The sequence below is a fragment of the Camelina sativa genome, chromosome 8 (assembly GCF_030686135.1).
Source record: "Camelina sativa cultivar CO46 ecotype springtype chromosome 8, ASM3068613v1".
Classification (NCBI taxonomy): Eukaryota; Viridiplantae; Streptophyta; class Magnoliopsida; order Brassicales; family Brassicaceae; genus Camelina; species Camelina sativa.
In genome coordinates this window covers 27,126,552-27,145,018 of record NC_141887.1, presented here as the reverse complement: position 1 = coordinate 27,145,018, position 18,467 = coordinate 27,126,552, and the positions used below count along the sequence as shown (strand labels likewise).

Here is an 18,467-nt window from a genome sequence, read left to right as displayed (position 1 = left end):
GAATTTGAATCTCTTCAATGAATTTTTTAATTTTATTTTTTAAGAATATAAAAATCTAATTGGCTCAAATAATAAATAATATAATGTCAACAATAATGAACAATTCAGCCAAAACTGAGAAGATGATAACGAAGTTGCATTGGGCCAAACAAAACTTTTTTTTTTTTTTTAAGATGGAAAGCTATTTTTATGCATCCTATCCAGAATAATACGATATGTCTTTTTAGACTACCAAACTCATGGGCGTTAAAAAAACGTATGAAATTTATGCGAGAATCCTCATTATAATTTACATTATTATGGAAAGATGCTCATGTAAAATATATTCTCCCATATCTTGGGTAGAAAAGAATATAGTTTCTACAAATTTTGATTGGGAATTGAGATATAAATATTTATAATAATATTGTTTTTTATATTCAGTGGTTCAAGTGTATCCGAAACCCAATCAACCTTTTAGTTTTGACAAAACGCAAGTTCGTTTTGATTGGAGAGTTATAGATGATTTCGTATAATTGTTACAGGATCAGTAATATTATTCTTTTATCATAATCTGTAATGTGGTTGTGTTATAATCTTAACTTCTTATAGTTCTTATCAAAAGAAGCAAACAAAAAAAAGATTTCCAAAACTATATGAACAAAATTGTTTATATAGGGTGAGTTGGTCAACCATCTAGCTAGCTTTGGATTGATAATCATGTACCATTGCTATATGAGGTATACCGTTTTAACAATTAGCGATCATAAAAACGATAATTGTAAAAAAAAATGATTTAAAAAATAATAATTAAAAGTGTTATTTTCAATTTGTTGTACCTCCACGTTTCTCTACTGTTATTTCTATACGCTTTGAACTATTCTGATATCGTTTACTAATTACGAGTTTACAACTTTTTAAAACATATACGGCTTTATCTTATCAATTGGATCCATTAATTTGAATTAATTCTGTTGATCATACAATTTACGTTAGATATATACATCATATATATAAAGATACATACATATTGAGATTAAATGATAATACATGTATGCATGGTTGAACAGGATCTGTTATTAGGGTTTTAAAATGTATTAATGGTACTATAATCGATTTCCGTGCGATCTTACTATTTTTGTGAAGAAACTCTTTTCTGATGTTTCTACAAATGAAGAAGAATAACGACAAGGTCCATGCAAGTGGAAGTTTAATTAATCTAACTACTTAAATAGTATTTGTTATTGAAATAAGAATTTTGGACTTTTGCAATTATGGCCATTGGATAATTAAAAATTGCGCACTCCTATCCATTTTGAGAATAATCAAAAGAAAAGGCGTTGGCCTTATATCAATACTCATCCCTCTTGCACCTGAAGACTTTGGAGAATGTAGAGAGATTCCTGAAAACCCAAAAACCAAAACCCTTTAGATTTCATCTCGATTGTTATTCTACCGAATTTTTTTCTTTTTGTTGTTCAATCAAATCCTTTTATTTTTTTTCATTCAACTTATAACTTTTTTATTTTCCGTCCGTTCAATATATCATTGAACGTACAACAAGATCATATGTTTCTGATGCAAAACTGGCTAATTGTGTCTCTCTTGTTTCTTCTTTGATGGATAATATCAACTTTGAATTCTCAAACGCTTCACAAGGAAGCCAGCTACAGTCGCAGCCACAACCGCCTCAGCCGTTTAATTTACAAAACTTGAATAATATGATTCAATACAATCAACCATCATCTCCATGGACTACCGAAACCTTCTCGGGTTTTCCTCCATTCGATTGCTCGGCCAATCAATCTTTCCCCTTACAATGTTCATCTTCGAAGCCCTACCCTTCCTGTTTTCATCCGTACCATCATCAATCTTCGGATCATACATCATCATTAGACCAAACCGTATCGATGGTTCCTATGCTGCCTCTTCCGGATCAATATATGAAGCCATTATATCAAAGATCATGCGCGAAAGATTTCGCTGCAGCAAATGCTTCATCAGCCTCATACTCGCTTTCTTTTGAAGCAAGTCAAGATCCACAAGTATGCTAAAAAAAAAGCCCTTTATTTATTTTTTCTTTTTCTTATAGATATATATTTTTAACAATGATGATCTTACTTGATGGTTTAAAATGTTCTCCACAGGAACTATGCAGGAGGACCTATAGTAATTCTAATGTAACACATCTTAATTTCTCATCATCGCATCAACCTAAACAAACTCATCCAAAATTTCCTTCTCATACTTCATTCTCATCCCATGGAGGGTCGGTGTCTCCTAACTGTGTGAACAAGACACGAATAAGATGGACTCAAGATCTTCATGAGAAGTTTGTAGAGTGCGTTAATCGCCTTGGTGGTGCTGATAGTAAGTCTCACAACCATTTAACTTGATTTATGTAGTCGCTTTTGTTTAGCATAAAGTCATATTAGCTAGTGCATATGCTACAAGAGGGGGACCATTATAACTTGCTTTAGTCTTCGGTCTGAAGAAGTTACTAAAACCTAGAACTTCTTGGTTACCCAATAGAAGTTATATTTGACATGCATATGAATCATGAACATGTATAGCCATAGGATGGATAGATATCAAAAATGATCTAATGAAGATATAATGCTCACATATATAAGTATATAACACTATGTGCATGTGGATTAAAAAGTGTCCCCTTTTTGTTGCATTATTTGGATAAAATGTATACATCTTTCAATAAAAGTATTACATAACCGTTTCAAGGATTAAAGTGTCCTTGTTTCTTTGGTGGGTCACTAAAATGTATAAGTGGTGGAAAACTATGCAGAGGCAACGCCCAAGGCGATATTGAAGCTGATGGATTCTGATGGACTCACAATATTTCATGTTAAAAGCCACTTACAGGTTAGTAATTACGGTTACTTCTTCTATATATCTCCCTTTTTCCATTTTTTTTTTTTTTGTTAAATAGTTTTTGGCTTTTAATTTTCAGAAGTATAGGATTGCGAAATACATGCCTGAGTCTCTAGAAGGTACTCTAATTAATCTCTGCACTAATTTTTTTTTCTTTTGCGATAAAAGTAAATTTTATTTTGGAGTTATACAAATCGAAATAGTTTTATTTTAATTTTTTTGTGTGAAAGTAAAGAGTTTTATGTTGCAGGCAAGTTTGAGAAGAGAGCTTGTGGTAAAGAGCTGTCTCAGCTTGACACAAAAACGTACGTTTCTCTTTTTTGTGCCAAAACTAATATTTTCTTTATTACTAGCTAATTAGCCCTCTGTATATTTTTCCTCCACATAAATCCAACGTTAATGACCAAATGGCTTAGCGTAGCAATAGCAACACGATAAGATTAACCTTGTTCGAAAATAATAAATAATGACTTGTTAATGATTTAATTTTTTTAATAATGTTGTGGATACAGTGGAGTACAGATTAAAGAGGCACTCCAGCTTCAACTAGATGTTCAGAGGCATCTTCATGAGCAACTAGAGGTAAGTTACGAATTGTAACTATACATCTTACATTCTTACTATATTAGATATAGATAAGACTCTTTTTATAGTTTTATGGAACTGTTTTCTGATAATTATCTACATAGATACTTTTTCTTTAATAACCACACTTATCTTGATTCATGTACGTTTCATTCTTTAGATTCAACGAAACCTACAACTAAGAATTGAAGAACAAGGGAAACAGTTGAAAATAATGATGGAACAACAACAAAAAACAAAAGAGAGTCTAATGAAGACACCCGAAGCTGAAGCATCATTGTCTCTTCCCGCTTCCGATCACACTCCTGATCCTCCGCCACCTTTCTTGGTACAAGACGACACTGAAGCCCTGATGCTAACAAGTTATGGAGACAATCAACTCCAGTCAAAGATTAGTTGAAAAAAAATGAGAGATATTGGCTACATAGAAAAGGCCTAAAAGCATGTTTCTACTCTATTCAAAATGGTATAAAGTCATAAGAGTCGCGACAAGAGAATGTCCAAAGTGCTACACACACTAACACTTGGAAACAGAATCAGGTACTAAATGTGTGCAAGTGGTGTGTGATGGGGTCTCATTAGTCAATAGAGTAATAGATGTGTGAGATTATTCTTAATTAACTATATTTTGTGTTTTTAAAAACTCACACGAAGAGATGGCTTCTTAAATTAGTAACGCTACTTTTATAATTGTGCACGAGGAACCCCACCTTTTTCTCCTTTTAATTTCTTAGTCATTTCTACTTTGAATATTCAGTTTCTTTATCCCCTATATATTTGTCTTCTTCTCTGAAAGTTTGGTGATGTTTACGAAAAGTAATCGGCCTCTAACTCTCTAATATGCTTTTCAAGATTAAGGTACGGTATAAAAAACTTTTGCATGGAAGTGATGAGTGAGTCAGTCAAATGATCATATATATACGTATAAGAGACGCGAGTATACGAAATGAATTAGGTTGGATATTTGGATACCAAAAACGTGGTATTCGATTTCGTTACCATTCATGATTTTCATTTAGCCCTCGGCACCAACGTCACATCAAACTGTTTTGACCACCCTTTTGAGTTGGTAATAAGCGGTTTAATGTCCCAATTTGAATGGTTCATTCGATTTCCTTATTGTGTTGGTTATTGTGAGAATTTTTTTTTGTCAACAATATTTATCTTGTGTAATTGAATTTAAACTTGAGTTCGGGTAAAATTAGGGTTCTACTTCGAAGACAAGATCGAGATATTTCTCTTTGTTCGTTTTTCCGATCAATAAATTTGTTGGTTTGTCAGCTAATTCATCAATACCCGGTCGGTCATCTCGTTGGGCTGTGACTAAATTGATTCGGTTATCTTTAGGTTACAACTAGCTTGGGCTGGTTTGATAAAAGCCCAAAATCATTTACTTTTATGTCCACTAAATATTATACTTTTAAGCTAATGGGCTACATACACTACATATGTTAGATTTCCTTTAATAATAAATTCATCTGAATCATATATTTATTACTAGAGTTCTTTTTACAAACTGTGATAACATCAAACCTTGTAAGGCTACTTATGCTTAGATTAATTAATTGAAAATTGAAGTTGTTCTTATGTAGTATTAGAACATTATTGTCTTTTATGATAGTTTTGAATGTCTTATTAGTTGTTGTTTTTTGTATTATTTTACGAGGAAGTGACTTTTTTTTTTTTTTTGACAATCAAACCCCATATATTAAGTTATCGGAGTTCACTCTCTTCGAGAGAGAGCCAATTAGGTACCGATGAGCTTACATGGGAAAAACAGAAACCTCGTGCTCTTGCACATTTCGCAAGTTTATCAGCACAGATATTATCATCTCGGGAAATATATCTAATACTAAAATGAGCAAAGCTATCTCTGAATTGAGTAAAATTCTTCAATTCTGATGAAAAGGTCGGCCAATCCTCGACATTAGACGTCATCCTTAGGAGGTCTGAACAATCCGTAGCAAAAAGAGCTTTATCCAAGTCCAACACTAATAAGCACTCCATAGCCCAAATAAAGGTATCTAACTCTGCATGTAATGGGGATAAGCTTCTGCGCGATCCTTTTAGCCCCATGTGCAGGATTCTATTACCCATAGACGCAATCCAGCCATGCCCACTCCTATCCACCTCTGTGTGCCAAGATCCATCTATAAAGCATACAAGAGATTCTTGAGGAATTGGGCTCGAAGGCATGCATGTTTCGACTACCGCTGGTGCTACGTCTCTGTTATTTGCTCTTCTCCAAACTTCTTCTTCTTGGATAGCTTTCTCCAGTGTATCTTGCGGAGACTCAGAGATATTTTCAAACACTTTCTTATTTCTTGCCTTCCAGATGTACCACATCATCCACGGGAACGTCCTCAAGTTTTGATCAGTTGCACCAGAGTCTCTACCACGCCCATATAGAAAGTCTAGGTTGCTATATAGGGAAGGTGAAGGGAACACCATAGGATGGGAAGGGATTGTTGATAAAGCCCATACTTGATGTGCTGTGGGGCATTCAAATAGCATATGGTTTATAGTTTCCTCCTCCGCTCCACATCTAGGACAATCTTTGTCTCTACCAATATGACGATAATGCAGGCGTTGACATGTTGCCAAGCACCCAGTCACACATTGCCACACGAAATGCTTAAGCTTCCGTGATGTTTTTAACTTCCATGCTTGCGCCTTAAGTGTCGTAACACTAGGCCCCTGAGAAGGGGGGTCGCGAGCAGGGCGAGAGATAGCTCTTGCGGCTTCATATCCAGATTTAACGGTATAATTTCCAGAATTTGTCAAAGTCCAAGAATAACCGTCCTTCGAGGCATTCAAGCTCGGTTTAATCCCCAACATAAGGGTAATTTCTTTCGGGGGGAAGAGTTCCCGAGGACGTTCAATTTTCTACTTTTTGTGTTAAAATCTATCAAAGTGTTAACACAAATCAAGGGATTTCTCTCATTATTTAAACTTTGGGGTGGCCGTGCTGGCGTATCTGGGATCCATGGTTCAGTCCAGATGCACGTATTAAAACCCGAGCTTAAGGTCTTACGAATTTCGTACGAAAGAACATGCTTTGCTGCCAACATACTCCTCCAACAATATGAAGGTCGATTTGATACTTGTATCTCTAATGGATTACAGTATCGAAAGTATCTCCCTTTTAGAACTCGGCTAAGAAGGAAATCTGGATATCTCAGCAATCTCCATATTTGCTTTGCCAAAAGGGCAAGCTTAAATTCTTCTAGTGTTCTAAAGCCTAGCCCACCTTCCAAAAGTTGAGTACACATTTTCTCCCATGATATCCAATGTAGTCCTTTACTGTCTGCTTTATTGCTCCACCAGAAATTAGCTATTGCGCTAGTTAATTTTGAGCATATAGCTTTTGGTAAGAGAAAACACGACATTACATATGTCGGAATTGCTTGCGCCACTGATTTGATCAGGACTTCCTTGCCTCCCTTGGATAGAGATTTTGAAGTCCATAAGATTACCTTCTCATGGAGTCTATCCCTCACGAATGCAAAGACTTGTGCCTTTGATCCATGAATCTTCTTAGGGAGACCCAAGTATGTACCCATGCCTCCTTCTTGTGATATCCCAACAATAGATTTGATCTCTTGACGTATATGGGACGGGACCTCGGTTCCAAACATGATGGAAGATTTGGAGAAGTTAATTTCTTGTCCAGAAGCCTCGCCATAAAAGTGGATTATATCGATAATTTCCTTGCATTGCCGAGGATCGGATCTGCAGAAGAATAAACTGTCTTCTGCAAAAAGTAAATGGGAAACGCGTGGGCTTGCGTTCGAAATACGTAAGCCCTGGATCTTTCCCTCCCTTTCTGCATTCCTAATCTGAGCAATTAAGGCCTCAGTACAAAATATAAATAGGTATGGAGAAATTGGGTCCCCTTGACGAATCCCACGTGTTGGCCTAATCCGTCCCTTGGGATCTCCATTGATCAAAATACGGTAGGAGACGGAGGTAATGCATTGCATTATCCAACCCACCCATTTTTGATCAAATCCCATTTTTTCCATCAAAGCTCTTAAGAAATTCCATTCCACCCTATCATAAGCTTTACTCATGTCCGTTTTTATTGCCATAAATTTTTTCCGGTTGGCCTGATTGGAACGGAGGGCATGAAAATTTTCTTGAACAATGAGAATACTATCTGTGATTAATCTTCCTGACACAAAGGCAGATTGGGTTTCAGAAATAAGTTCTGGTAAAAACCTCTTGAGACGTAAGCTCAGAATTTTTGAGATCACCTTATAGCTCACGTTACACAAGCTAATAGGGCAAAATTTGGACATTTCCCGAGGTCGTTCTTCTTTCGGGATTAAACATATATTTGTTTAATCTAGCTTGCCATCAAAAATTCCCGAGCTAAAGAAATTTTTCACCAACTTAGTGAGATCGCCTTTTATGGTATCCCAAAATTTTTGAAAGAACAAAGCAGTCATCCCATCTGGTCCTGGAGCTTTTTCCGGATTCAGGGAGAACAAAGCTCGTTTGACTTCCTCTTCTGAGATTTCTTTCGTGAGATACTCATTTATTGCTGGTGTAACCAAAGTAGGTACATTCTTAATAGCCAATGTAGGATCGCTCGCATTCGAGGATGAAAAGAGATTGCTAAAGTACTTCACCGCTACTTTTTCAATTCCTTCTTCTGTATCAACCCAGACTCCAAGTTGATTAAGGATGCCTGTGATCTTGTTCCTTGCCCTTCTTTGTTTTGTGGAAGCGTGGAAAAATTTTGTATTTTTATCTCCTTCTGCCAGCCAGAGTTCTTTGCTTTTTTGGTGCCAATATGCTTCCTCTTCCCTATACGCCTCGCAAAGTTGCCATTTTAAGTTGAGGAGAGTTTCTGATGATGTCTGGTCATCACCATAGGTCTCATCGATCTTTTCTTGGAGGTCCTTAATCAATAGTTCTGAGTTAGTTCTAGAATTTTTCTTCCATATGGAGATGGCACGCTTGCAATCTTGAATTTTTTTCCGGATAGATTTTTCAACGGAATCTTCATCACCTCCCCATCCAGTAAGAACCGCCTCTTTGAAGCCTGGTTTGTCGATCCACCTTTTGTCAAACATGAATTTTTTTATAACTTCTTTGGACGTGTAAAAATTGAAGCAAGGAGGGGGCGGTGGTCCGAACCCCACATCTTCATGTACTCCACATTGGTGTGGGAAAAAATATTATGCCATTCTTCATTACCCATAGCTCTATCAAGGCGACATCGAATCTTACCATTAGACCGTTGACCAATCCATGAGAATTGATTTCCTTGCTAAGGAAAGTCAATTAGACCACATGAATCAATCATAGCACGGAAAGGTAGAAAAGAGGACTCCGATCTTTTTTTTCCCCCTTTTTCGTGATTCCCTGTTATTTCATTGAAATCTCCAATGATAAACCAAGGCTTAGATCTATTCACTCCAATGCGCATTAGTCTTTCCCACACATATTCACGGTTTTCAGGGACAGGATCGCCATAGATAAATGTCATAAAGATCCGATTTCCATTAATAATAGTTTCAATATCGATTAGCCGGTCATCTAACAACAAAAACCTAACCGGAAAATCATTTGAATACAATAGAGCTAAACCGCCACTTAAACCCTCTGGTTCCACTGTTTGAAGGTTATCAAAACCTAAATCTACTTGCAATTCTTGCAGATAAATCTTATCATTCTTGGTTTCTGATAAAAACAAAAAATCTGGTGAGTATATTCGACACATCTCACGCAATCGGCGGCGAGTCACCTTGGCTCCCACCCCTTGACAGTTCCAAGCGATTGTCATCATGTTGGCGGATTGGGGGAGATCTGGGGCTCAACCGCACCATCCTTTGATGTCATTGCCTTGTCACTTTTCTTCTTCTTTTTGGTTGTTGTGTTTGTTTCCACCTCCTTTTGAGGGACCTCACTGTTTGTTGGTTTCTCCGTGCCTCTCCTTGGACCACTTGCTTCCATGTTTCCTTTTTTCTTGGATGAACTCTTGCTGGTAAAAGTTTTGAGCTTTCGAGAGACGGCGTTGTTCATCTTTGGACTAGGATGAGGGATCCTAGCTCCAACCGTCCCGTTTAATTTTCCATTCCCAGAAATTGGATATGGGCCTTTAGGCTGGGAGATAGGCCCACTGACCTTTCTAGATTTCCTCCCACCTCCTGCTTTCTTTGGGGAAAACGCACGCTTGCTAGAAGGAGACTGAGAAAAAGCTGGAGTCGTCGTCGTCTGGTGATTTTTTAGGATCAATTGCTCCGACTATGTTCTCTCGCTTTCCTCCGCCTTGTTTCTGTTCATCGACTCTGTGGACATATCTTCTTCGCCCGCCATATCCTCGCCTAAGAGATCATCGTTCTCGAGTAGCCCGTCGAGAATCATCTCATTCTCGATCTCCCTCATTAGTCGAACATCCTCTTCTGTCAATTGCCGGTCCAATTCAGGGTCATGGTCGTCAACCAGATTCTCCCAGTCCGAGGGGATAAACTCATTTTGTTGAGAGTTTTGCAAGATAGCAGTCGCTTGAAGGTGATTCTGCTCCATCGTCCAATCTGAGAGGCTGGTGTTGCCACCCTCCTCGATCCCCATCGGTAGATTTGTAGAGTTCACCCGCCCCATGACCAAAAATTGAGGTTCCGCAACACTGGATTTCGGAGGTTTGTCCGTTTGGAGATTTCGTGGAGGGTCGCATCCTTCATTTGTATCGGAACCAGATCCAAACTCAAAGTTTGCAGGGATGACATTTAAGTCCTCTTCGCCCTCGTCATCATCTTCCTCTCCCATCAGATCATCATCGGATTCCTGGGCTTTACCTTTACCTTTGTCTAGAGGTGCAGATGTGTCTTCTTCCCGTCTCCGGTTTGCTTGGTGTCGAGGAGGTCGTCGGGAGGTCCTCCGCTGTAGTGAAAGCGATTCCTCCCTTGGTGGCGATCTGATACGAAGTGGGGATTCTCTTCGTCGCACAGGTCGTGCTTGCTCCTCCGTCGCCAGTCGCTTGTTGGAAGGGGGCTTAACCATAGCCTTGTCTTTTCAGTATCGATCTCCACCACTCTCGTCAATCCTCTTAAGAGATCTAGACGACGACATTGTTGAGATCTCCCTACTCCGGGGATAGGTCTTGGAAGTTGACTCCCCAATGCGTTGCCAGACAGGGTTCCGATACGCCTCCGATCGAGGGATTTCACTAGAACGATACAAATTCCTTCGCACAGTCCGGGAATCACTTGGGGTGTCTCTCGCATCTGGTATCAACCTTGACCGTGAGTCGTTTTCACGTTCTGCAGAGAGCTGCGAGGTACGAGAAGAACGCCGGTGAATGTCTCTGTCTCTTACTACCCCCCGGTGAGTGTCTCTGTCTCGGACCTCCCCTCGGTAAACCCTTTCGTTTCGATTCCCTAGATCCCAACGTTCCTCTGTTCTTGGATTAGTTGCAGGTAAAGCATTCACCCTTCGTTCTTTGTTTGTTTCTCGCTGTAATTCGGTGAGATGGGGACAGTCTCGATCTTCATGAGATATTAACCGGCAAGTAAAACAGTAACGATACAATTTCTCGTAGGTGAGAGAGACTTCCACTTCATCTCCATCATCCATCACCACCCGTTTCTTAAATTTCAAAGGTTTAGTGACATCTACAGCCACCAGAACTCTGGCATCTGTGATATCGACCTCTGTGACTTGTCCTATGGCAGATCCAATGCTTCTGAAAGCTTCATCCACCCAACATCGAAGGGGAAGGTCTCTTATCTTGACCCAAAAGTTAACAAAGTACAGGAGACTTTCCTGGAAGTTAAGTTCCCAACGCTCCAAAGAGAAAGTCCATTTGTTGAAATGACATGGCCTCTTCTTCAGGACTTTTTGCAGGTCATCCTCGGATTCAAAGTTGAAGTGGAACCGGCCATTGCCCAGATCGAAGCCTCGGACTCTTCCATCAACATTCCAGATACCCGCACTTGGCATAACTGCCAGAAAAGCTTCCATGCTTCTGCCGCCGGTGTGGAAGACTCTCCCAATTAGCGTGAGTCTGAATCTTCTTTGGAGAGCTTCATTGTCCAACACTGGCAGTCTAACTGGTTCGTCATCCTCAGAGGAGGGTTGGCTTCTCCCTCTTGATCCAGGTCCAGTAGCATTGGAGTTCTTCATCTTGAGCTGCGAATTGTGAGTGGAAGAAACGTACTGTGAACTAAGAAACACGTGAATTGCCAAAACCAGAGGTGAAAAAAGGTGAGATCTTGAAAATAGCCGAGAAGTGAGAAAAGGATGGGAGTCTAATAGTGCATAAAGATGAATAGTGAAGGCAAGAGGTTCGTGAAAACAAAACATGTATGTTGGAGAATTAGAAACGACATATCTTTGTCCCCTGGGTACAAAGGAAATTCCCGGAAGTGGAATGTTTTGGTAGGTGAATATCATCCTGATTTGAAAAGTTTTCTTCTCTTAGCCATCTCGAAGGCCGAGTCTGAGAGAGAAAGTCAACTGTATATTGTAAGGAAATTCCCAATTCCTTTATTGTGGAATTTAATTTGATGATTGGTTTTTTGATTTTTGAAATTTGATTTCCGGTTTTAGACAGTTTCCCATAATAAGGACACTTGTTTCTGTTGTCTATTCATCATAATCAATAGGACCAAAACTTATGAGGAAGTGACTGAACACATGCATGGACAAAAGTGAAAGAATGTTGTGATGGAAATTTCACCATTTATGTGTCACAATGTCGTCATTCAATAAAATCATATTATCTTATATATGTCCTGTCAATTATTTTAACTCGTAAATAATTTCGCGGCGAAGCTTCTTTATATATTTTATTTTACTTCATCTGAAGATTATTTTTCCTTCATATAACATGCAGCGTCTTTCATCGTAAACAAAAAAGTCAAATCTTAATATCGATAAAGACAAACACATCTTGGATCCAACAGTTCGTCATATGATTTTTGTATTACACAAAAAGGGTTTCACCATTTTAATTAAAAAAAAAAAAAGGAGAAGTTGAGATCGAATGAAGTTTGGAAAAAGACAAGCATCGGATAGTGATTCTTCGTATAGGAGCTGCAGTGAACATACTAGTCATTGCTGCAAATGCTACGATATCTCCCAACTTTTTTCAACCGAAACCAAACGGGCCACTTCGTTTTCAAAGCAATCTTTGGAGGACTGTGTGGAAACGCAATTTTCAGCGGTATACAACTTTTCTTTCTTTGTTTTACCACAACACAAATAGGAAAATACTCATAGTTGTTCTTTAATTTGTGCTCATATGTCATATATATACATAGTTTAAGGGTCTTGAATGAATTTGTTCTCGGAATTACACTTGTAATAAAGTAGACATACGTCTTAAACCCATATTTCATTGACGTCGTGGCTAAAATAGGTTATTATAATATTAGTTGTTTTCGTTGTTACATATGAGTTGATGGTAGAGAAGATAGTAATGAATTTGTATATATAGAGATTGAGTTATAATTGAGTTATAATCTAATTTTATTGGTACAGCCAGCAAGCTCTCCAGGTTGTGAATCTGCCGCCTCTGACTTAGCAAGCTCATCTTCCACTAAAAAAAGGATCAACTGGACAATAGATCTTCACGACAAGTTTGTAGAGTGTGTGAATCACCTAGGTGGCCCCATGAGTATGATCTCTTCATCTATTTGTATGTGTGTGTGCTATTTTTTAGTTTTTTACCCTTTTATCTCCCAATAAAATCTTAATCTCGTAGAAGCGACGCCAAAAGAGATCTTAAAGCTTATGAGAACGCATAAATTAACGATCTACCATATCAAGAGTCACCTTCAGGTTACCACATCATTTTCCATTTTAGATTATGATCGTCATATATTTTTATGCTTATGATTTCATTCTTACCTAATCTCCTTTAGTATGTATTTATGTAAATCAGAATTATCGATCAATGAAACATGTTCAAGATTCCAGACAAGGTAAAGTCCTATAATTTTTTTCTTTGTATGAACATGCATGTAGGTTTTATATATTGTTAACTCGCTCATTGACCCAAAACCAAAGCAAATACGTTTTCTTGAACTATATTTTGTTGACATTATTAAATTATATATTCTGCAGAAACAAAAATCAAAGAAAAAGAGATTCAACCGAAGGATTCAAGAATCAAAGAGTTGATGAGATTGCATGATGAAGTAGGACACCATCTCCAAGAACAATTAAAGGTTTTGTCCTTCATCCTTGACATTTACTGGCTAACGGCTATATCCATTTGTATATCTCTAATCACATCGCGAGGTCGAAGAAGTATACCAAATTTTTGGAACTTATTTTTTTGAAACCATATTATGAAATAATACTAGTTTGATTTTTTTTTTCCTTTACCCAATGTTTTACAAAATACAAACCATTTTTTTTTTTAGGACAAACGCAAAATACAAACCAATTAAAAAGGGAATTAACAGGGATTTTCTGTTTTGTATGCACAAAAACGAAAATAATAGAGGAATGGTCGTGAGTGCTGATTTTGATTTGATAGATAGACTAAATAAAATATATAAAGAATAGTCTCCTATTTTCATTTTTTATTTTGCTAATATCGGATATGTAAATTATACTTGTTTATGCCTGTTTTTTTTTTTTCCACTGGCAGATGCAGAGAGAATTATACTTAGTGGTTGAAGAACAAAATAAACAACTCCACGAGATGATCAAACATCAAAATGAAAGAAAAAAAAAAGCTTGTAAAATCTCTTAATTAAGATTTGAACTTATATGTAAATGTACTATGTAGATACTTGAATACCTACTATGTTAGAATAGTCATGTGATATGAACAATTATAAAGGCATGTCTGTAAAAAATATTAACAAAATAAAAAAAAAAATGTTTTTCTTCAAGTATTTTTGGGATTTTGTATTTGGAAAGAAAAACCAAACAAAAAAACCAAACAAAAAGTCTCATGCTTTCGTTTCATCTGTCTCCTCCGGCGACTTGAGAGGCCAAATCAGACCAAAACCCGTCAAAGATTCAAAGGTAAAACCTTTCGATTCGCTCACAAAACTAGCCAATGAAACTCACGCGAAACCCTAGTGGATTCGCGTCTCTTATCAAATGGGTATCACAAATCTCTCAAGAAACCCACTTTAAACCCCTGTTTCCCGGAACTGGGTTCCTCCTCCGTCATACCCAAAACCCTAGATCCTTCGCCACCGTTAACGAAGTCTCCAGCGAGAAATCGAGTGTGAGGAAAACCCAAAACGGGCTTCGAATCACTCCCACTATTCGTAAATTGGCTGAGGAAGCAATGTTGGATTACTTTTATTCCACTAGGGGTTTACAGTACATGGTCGCTGAGAGTATGAGTAAGAACAGTCCTCTTTTTGTTGATAACCTTTTGAAGAAGGTTGACTGTGTTACCCCTTCTGATATTAACCAATCTATCACTAAGTATCTACGTTTTCACCCTGTCAATGAGTTTGAGCCTTTCCTTGAGAGTTCAGGTTTGATGCCCACAGAGTATAATCATCTGGTTCCTTGTGATAAGGTCTTCTTGGATGAAGAAGGTTTTTTGTTAGAGAATCATCATGTTTTGTGTTATAGTGGAGTTGATCCTAAGAAGATTGGGAAGATTTTCAAAGAAGCTAGGGAGGTTTTTGGGTATGAGACTGGGGTTTTAGCTTCTAAGATTAAGGCTTATGAGGATTTGGGGTTTAGTAGGGCTTTTCTAACGAAGCTTATCGTTTGTAGCCCGAGGATTCTGGTTGGGAATATGAATCTTGAACTGGTTAAGGTCTTGGAGACGCTGAAAGCTATGGGGTTTGACTCTGATTGGGTGATGGAGAATCTGTCAGAGGAAGCACCTTGTGAGTGGAGCTCTGTGTATCGTGTTTTAAGCTTGCTTAGAGGTATCTGTTTTGATGAGGATGAGCTATGTGGGTTGATCAGGAAGTGTCCAAGACTTATTTTTGAGAATTCAGGCAAATGGACTGTGGTTCTAGTTGGGTTTGAAACAAAACTTGGGTCATCTAGAAGTGAACTATCTTCGTTGTTTCAGAAGTTTCAGCAGATTCAAGTGGAGAAATGTGTTTCGAATATAAGGAACTGCTTCTTGTTCCTGCAAGAAATCGAGATGGAAGATGATGAGATTCATAAGGTGTTCCGGTCTCACTCCTGGTGGCTTGGTTCATGTAGGTTAAAAAAAACCAGTAGCTTGCTTGTAAATTTGAAGACTGGGAAAGCCCGTTTGTGCCAGGTCATTCAAGATAACCCAGAGGAGATGAAGAAATGGACAATGGGGTCAAAAATCCAACCGTTACCAGCCACGGACGAAAAAACAGAGTCGAAATCAATGAAGACTCAGTTTTTGTGTTACCTCGGGTACAAGGAAAACTCAAAGGAAATGGAGAAAGCACTCGAGAGGTTCTGCGGCAGAGGATCTGAACTCCGAGAGAGATTTAACGTACTTGTGAGTTTGGGTTTCAAAGTGAAAGACGCCAAAGAAATGGTGAAAGCATCTCCTAAAATCCTCTCACAAGCATTTGATGTCCTGGAATCAAAAGTTAACTACCTTGTTAAAGAATTAGGTTATCCGCTTTCGACTTTGGTTGATTTCCCTTCATGTTTAAAGTTCACTCTTCAACGGATGAAGCTCAGATTTGCAATGTTCTCTTGGCTTCAAGCTCGAGGCAAAGTTGGTCCGAAGATCAAAGTTAGTACTATGCTCGCTTGCTCTGACAAAATTTTCGTCAGTTTCTTCGTAAACCGTCACCCCGATGGGTCTAAGCATTTAGAAGACTTGAAGAAGCTGCACCCGAGTTGAACAAACTAATTCCTTACTATGTTTTGTAGCATTACACCTTAATCAAATCTTGTATCCAACTTTTTTTTGTAGTTGTTACTCTCTCTCTTCTAATGATAAAAATTTTAATTATTTAAATAATCTAATAATATTATATTTTTAATTGTCAAATAGTCTCGTCTTCTTCTTCTCACTGAAACAGACCTATTGCTTCGGCTTAGACATATCTAACTCCGGTGTTACATATATTCATGTGTCTGAGTAACAGGTAATGTCTCTTATACGAAACCCTAGATTCACTAGCCTTCTCAATTGGGTATCACAAGCTATTATTAAACCCCGAGTTTCAGGAAACCCTAGATCTTTCGGCACACAGAGAACAACACTAGTCGATGCTGAGCTTTGCGGAGAGAAGTGGGGAGTTAGGAATCGAAACGAGATTCGTAGGATGGCACAGGTTGCGATGTTTGATTACTTTTACCAAACGAGGGGTTTGCAGTTTCTGGTTGCTGAGAGTATGAGTAAGAACGCTCCTGTGTTTAATGATAATCTATTGAGGAAGCTAGATGGTTGTGATGTTGATGATGATGAGGATGAGATAGTTCGATCCATTACAAGGTTTCTATTGTTTCATCCTGTAAACGAGTTTGAGCCGTTTTTAGAGAGTTTAGGTTTGAAGCCGTCAGAGTTTAGTCATTTGGTTCCTTGTGATAAGATGTTCTTGAATGAAGATGCTTTTCTTCTTGGGAATTATCATGTCTTTTGGAACTATGGAATTGGTAGGGAGAAGATGGGGAAGATCTTTAAGGAAGCTAGGGAAGTTTTCGGGTTTGAAACTGGGGTTTTGGCTTCCAAGATTAAGGCTTATGAGGAGGATTTGGGGTTTAGTAGGTTGTTTCTGTCGAAACTTATTGTTTGTAGTCCTAGTATCTTGATTGGGAACATGGATGTTGAGCTGACTAAAGTTATGGAGATGCTGAAAGCTATTGGTTTTGGTGTTGATTGGGTAACAGAGAACTTGTCAGAGGAGGTTTCTTATGACTGGAGTTCTATGCATAGGTGTCTAAGTTTTCTTAGAGATATCTGTGTCGATGAGAATGAGCTAAATGAATTAATCAGGAAGCGGCCAGGTCTGATTTTTGAGGATTCAGGGGAGTGGACACTGATACTAGCTGGGTTTGAAACAAAACTAGGGTCATCCAGAAGTAAACTCTGTTCCTTGTTTCAGAAACTCCCTCAGAGCCAGAGTTTAGGGAAATGTTTGATTAATCTAAGACATTGCTTCTTGTTCCTGCAAGATATTGAGATGGAGGCTGATGAGATTAGCAAGATCTTCCGTTTGCACTCTTCGTGGCTTGGTGTAACTCGTTTGAAGCAAACCAGTACCTTACTTCTCAATTTGAAAGGTGGGAAAAGGCGGCTTTGTCAGGTCATTCAAGAAAATCCTGAAGAGATGAAAAAATGGGTTATGGGGTTAAGAGTGCAGCCGTTACCAGATACTAGCTGCAAGGTAGACTCAAAGTCGAAAAGAATGAAGACCCAGTTCTTGTTAGACCTCGGATACAAAGAAAACTCAGAGGACATGGAGAGAGCACACAAGAGTTTCCGTGGCAAAGGATCTGAACTCCGTGAGAGATTTAATGTCCTTGTGAGTTTGGGTTTTACCGAGGAAGTTGTTAAAGATATGGTGAAAGCATGTCCTAGTATCCTCACTCAGGCAAGTGATATCATAGAATCAAAGGTTAACTACCTTGTAAACGAATTAGGTTATCCGCTTTCCACTTTGGTCACTTTCCCAACATGTCTCAAGTATACTCTTCAGCGGATGAAGCTTCGATATACAATGTTCTCTTGGCTTCAAGCTCGAGGCAAGGCAGACCCAAAGCTTGCACTAAGTACTATACTTGTGTGCTCGGACAAGTTCTTTGACACTAGATTTGTAAACCGTCACCCTGATGGGCCTAAGCATTTGGAAGACCTGAAGAAACTGCTTCTATGTCAGTAGAGAACAAGAATGCATCAAGATATTATAGTATTGACCACAACAACGCAACATACATCACGCAATTCGATTTTTGTATTCTAGTTAGATCACAATCAGTCTAGTTAAACACAAATTTTTGTGGAGCAGTAACTTCAGTTTTGTGTTAGTCCCTCTTGAGCAGATTGCTATGTTACTATGTACATGTTTTTACAAGTTCTATAGCAATTTTAAAGTTGGAGAAAAATAATAATACTGTATTATTATTATTAAAGA

The 18,467-nt window shown here is 38.2% G+C and overlaps 4 protein-coding genes and 1 pseudogene across 4 annotated transcripts; 4 read left to right on the top strand and 1 right to left on the bottom strand.

Annotated features, from left to right (window-relative positions):
- Positions 1-1,281: 1,281 nt before the first annotated feature.
- LOC104708424 (myb family transcription factor PHL5-like) lies at positions 1,282-4,143 on the top strand. Its single transcript, XM_010424994.3, has 7 exons — positions 1,282-2,024; positions 2,127-2,349; positions 2,783-2,859; positions 2,948-2,987; positions 3,119-3,173; positions 3,381-3,450; positions 3,614-4,143. The coding sequence occupies exons 1-7, from the start codon at positions 1,599-1,601 to the stop codon at positions 3,851-3,853; spliced, it is 1,131 nt and encodes a 376-aa protein (XP_010423296.2). The 5' UTR covers positions 1,282-1,598; the 3' UTR covers positions 3,854-4,143.
- A 4,795-nt stretch (positions 4,144-8,938) lies between these two features.
- Positions 8,939-12,315, bottom strand: LOC147940526 (uncharacterized). The gene has a single exon (XM_087462969.1). The coding sequence runs from the start codon at positions 11,854-11,856 to the stop codon at positions 10,477-10,479; it is 1,380 nt and encodes a 459-aa protein (XP_087319095.1). The 5' UTR covers positions 11,857-12,315; the 3' UTR covers positions 8,939-10,476.
- Positions 12,316-12,448: 133 nt separating this feature from the next.
- LOC147940525 (protein PHOSPHATE STARVATION RESPONSE 2-like) lies at positions 12,449-14,136 on the top strand (annotated as a pseudogene).
- A 201-nt stretch (positions 14,137-14,337) lies between these two features.
- LOC109126006 (transcription termination factor MTEF18, mitochondrial-like) lies at positions 14,338-16,348 on the top strand. Its single transcript, XM_019228941.2, has one exon. The coding sequence runs from the start codon at positions 14,480-14,482 to the stop codon at positions 16,229-16,231; it is 1,752 nt and encodes a 583-aa protein (XP_019084486.1). The 5' UTR covers positions 14,338-14,479; the 3' UTR covers positions 16,232-16,348.
- A 133-nt stretch (positions 16,349-16,481) lies between these two features.
- On the top strand, positions 16,482-18,438 carry LOC104708423 (transcription termination factor MTEF18, mitochondrial-like). Its single transcript, XM_019228940.2, has one exon. It carries the CDS (start codon positions 16,482-16,484, stop codon positions 18,213-18,215), a length of 1,734 nt encoding a protein of 577 aa, XP_019084485.2. The 3' UTR covers positions 18,216-18,438.
- The last annotated feature ends 29 nt before the right edge of the window (positions 18,439-18,467 follow it).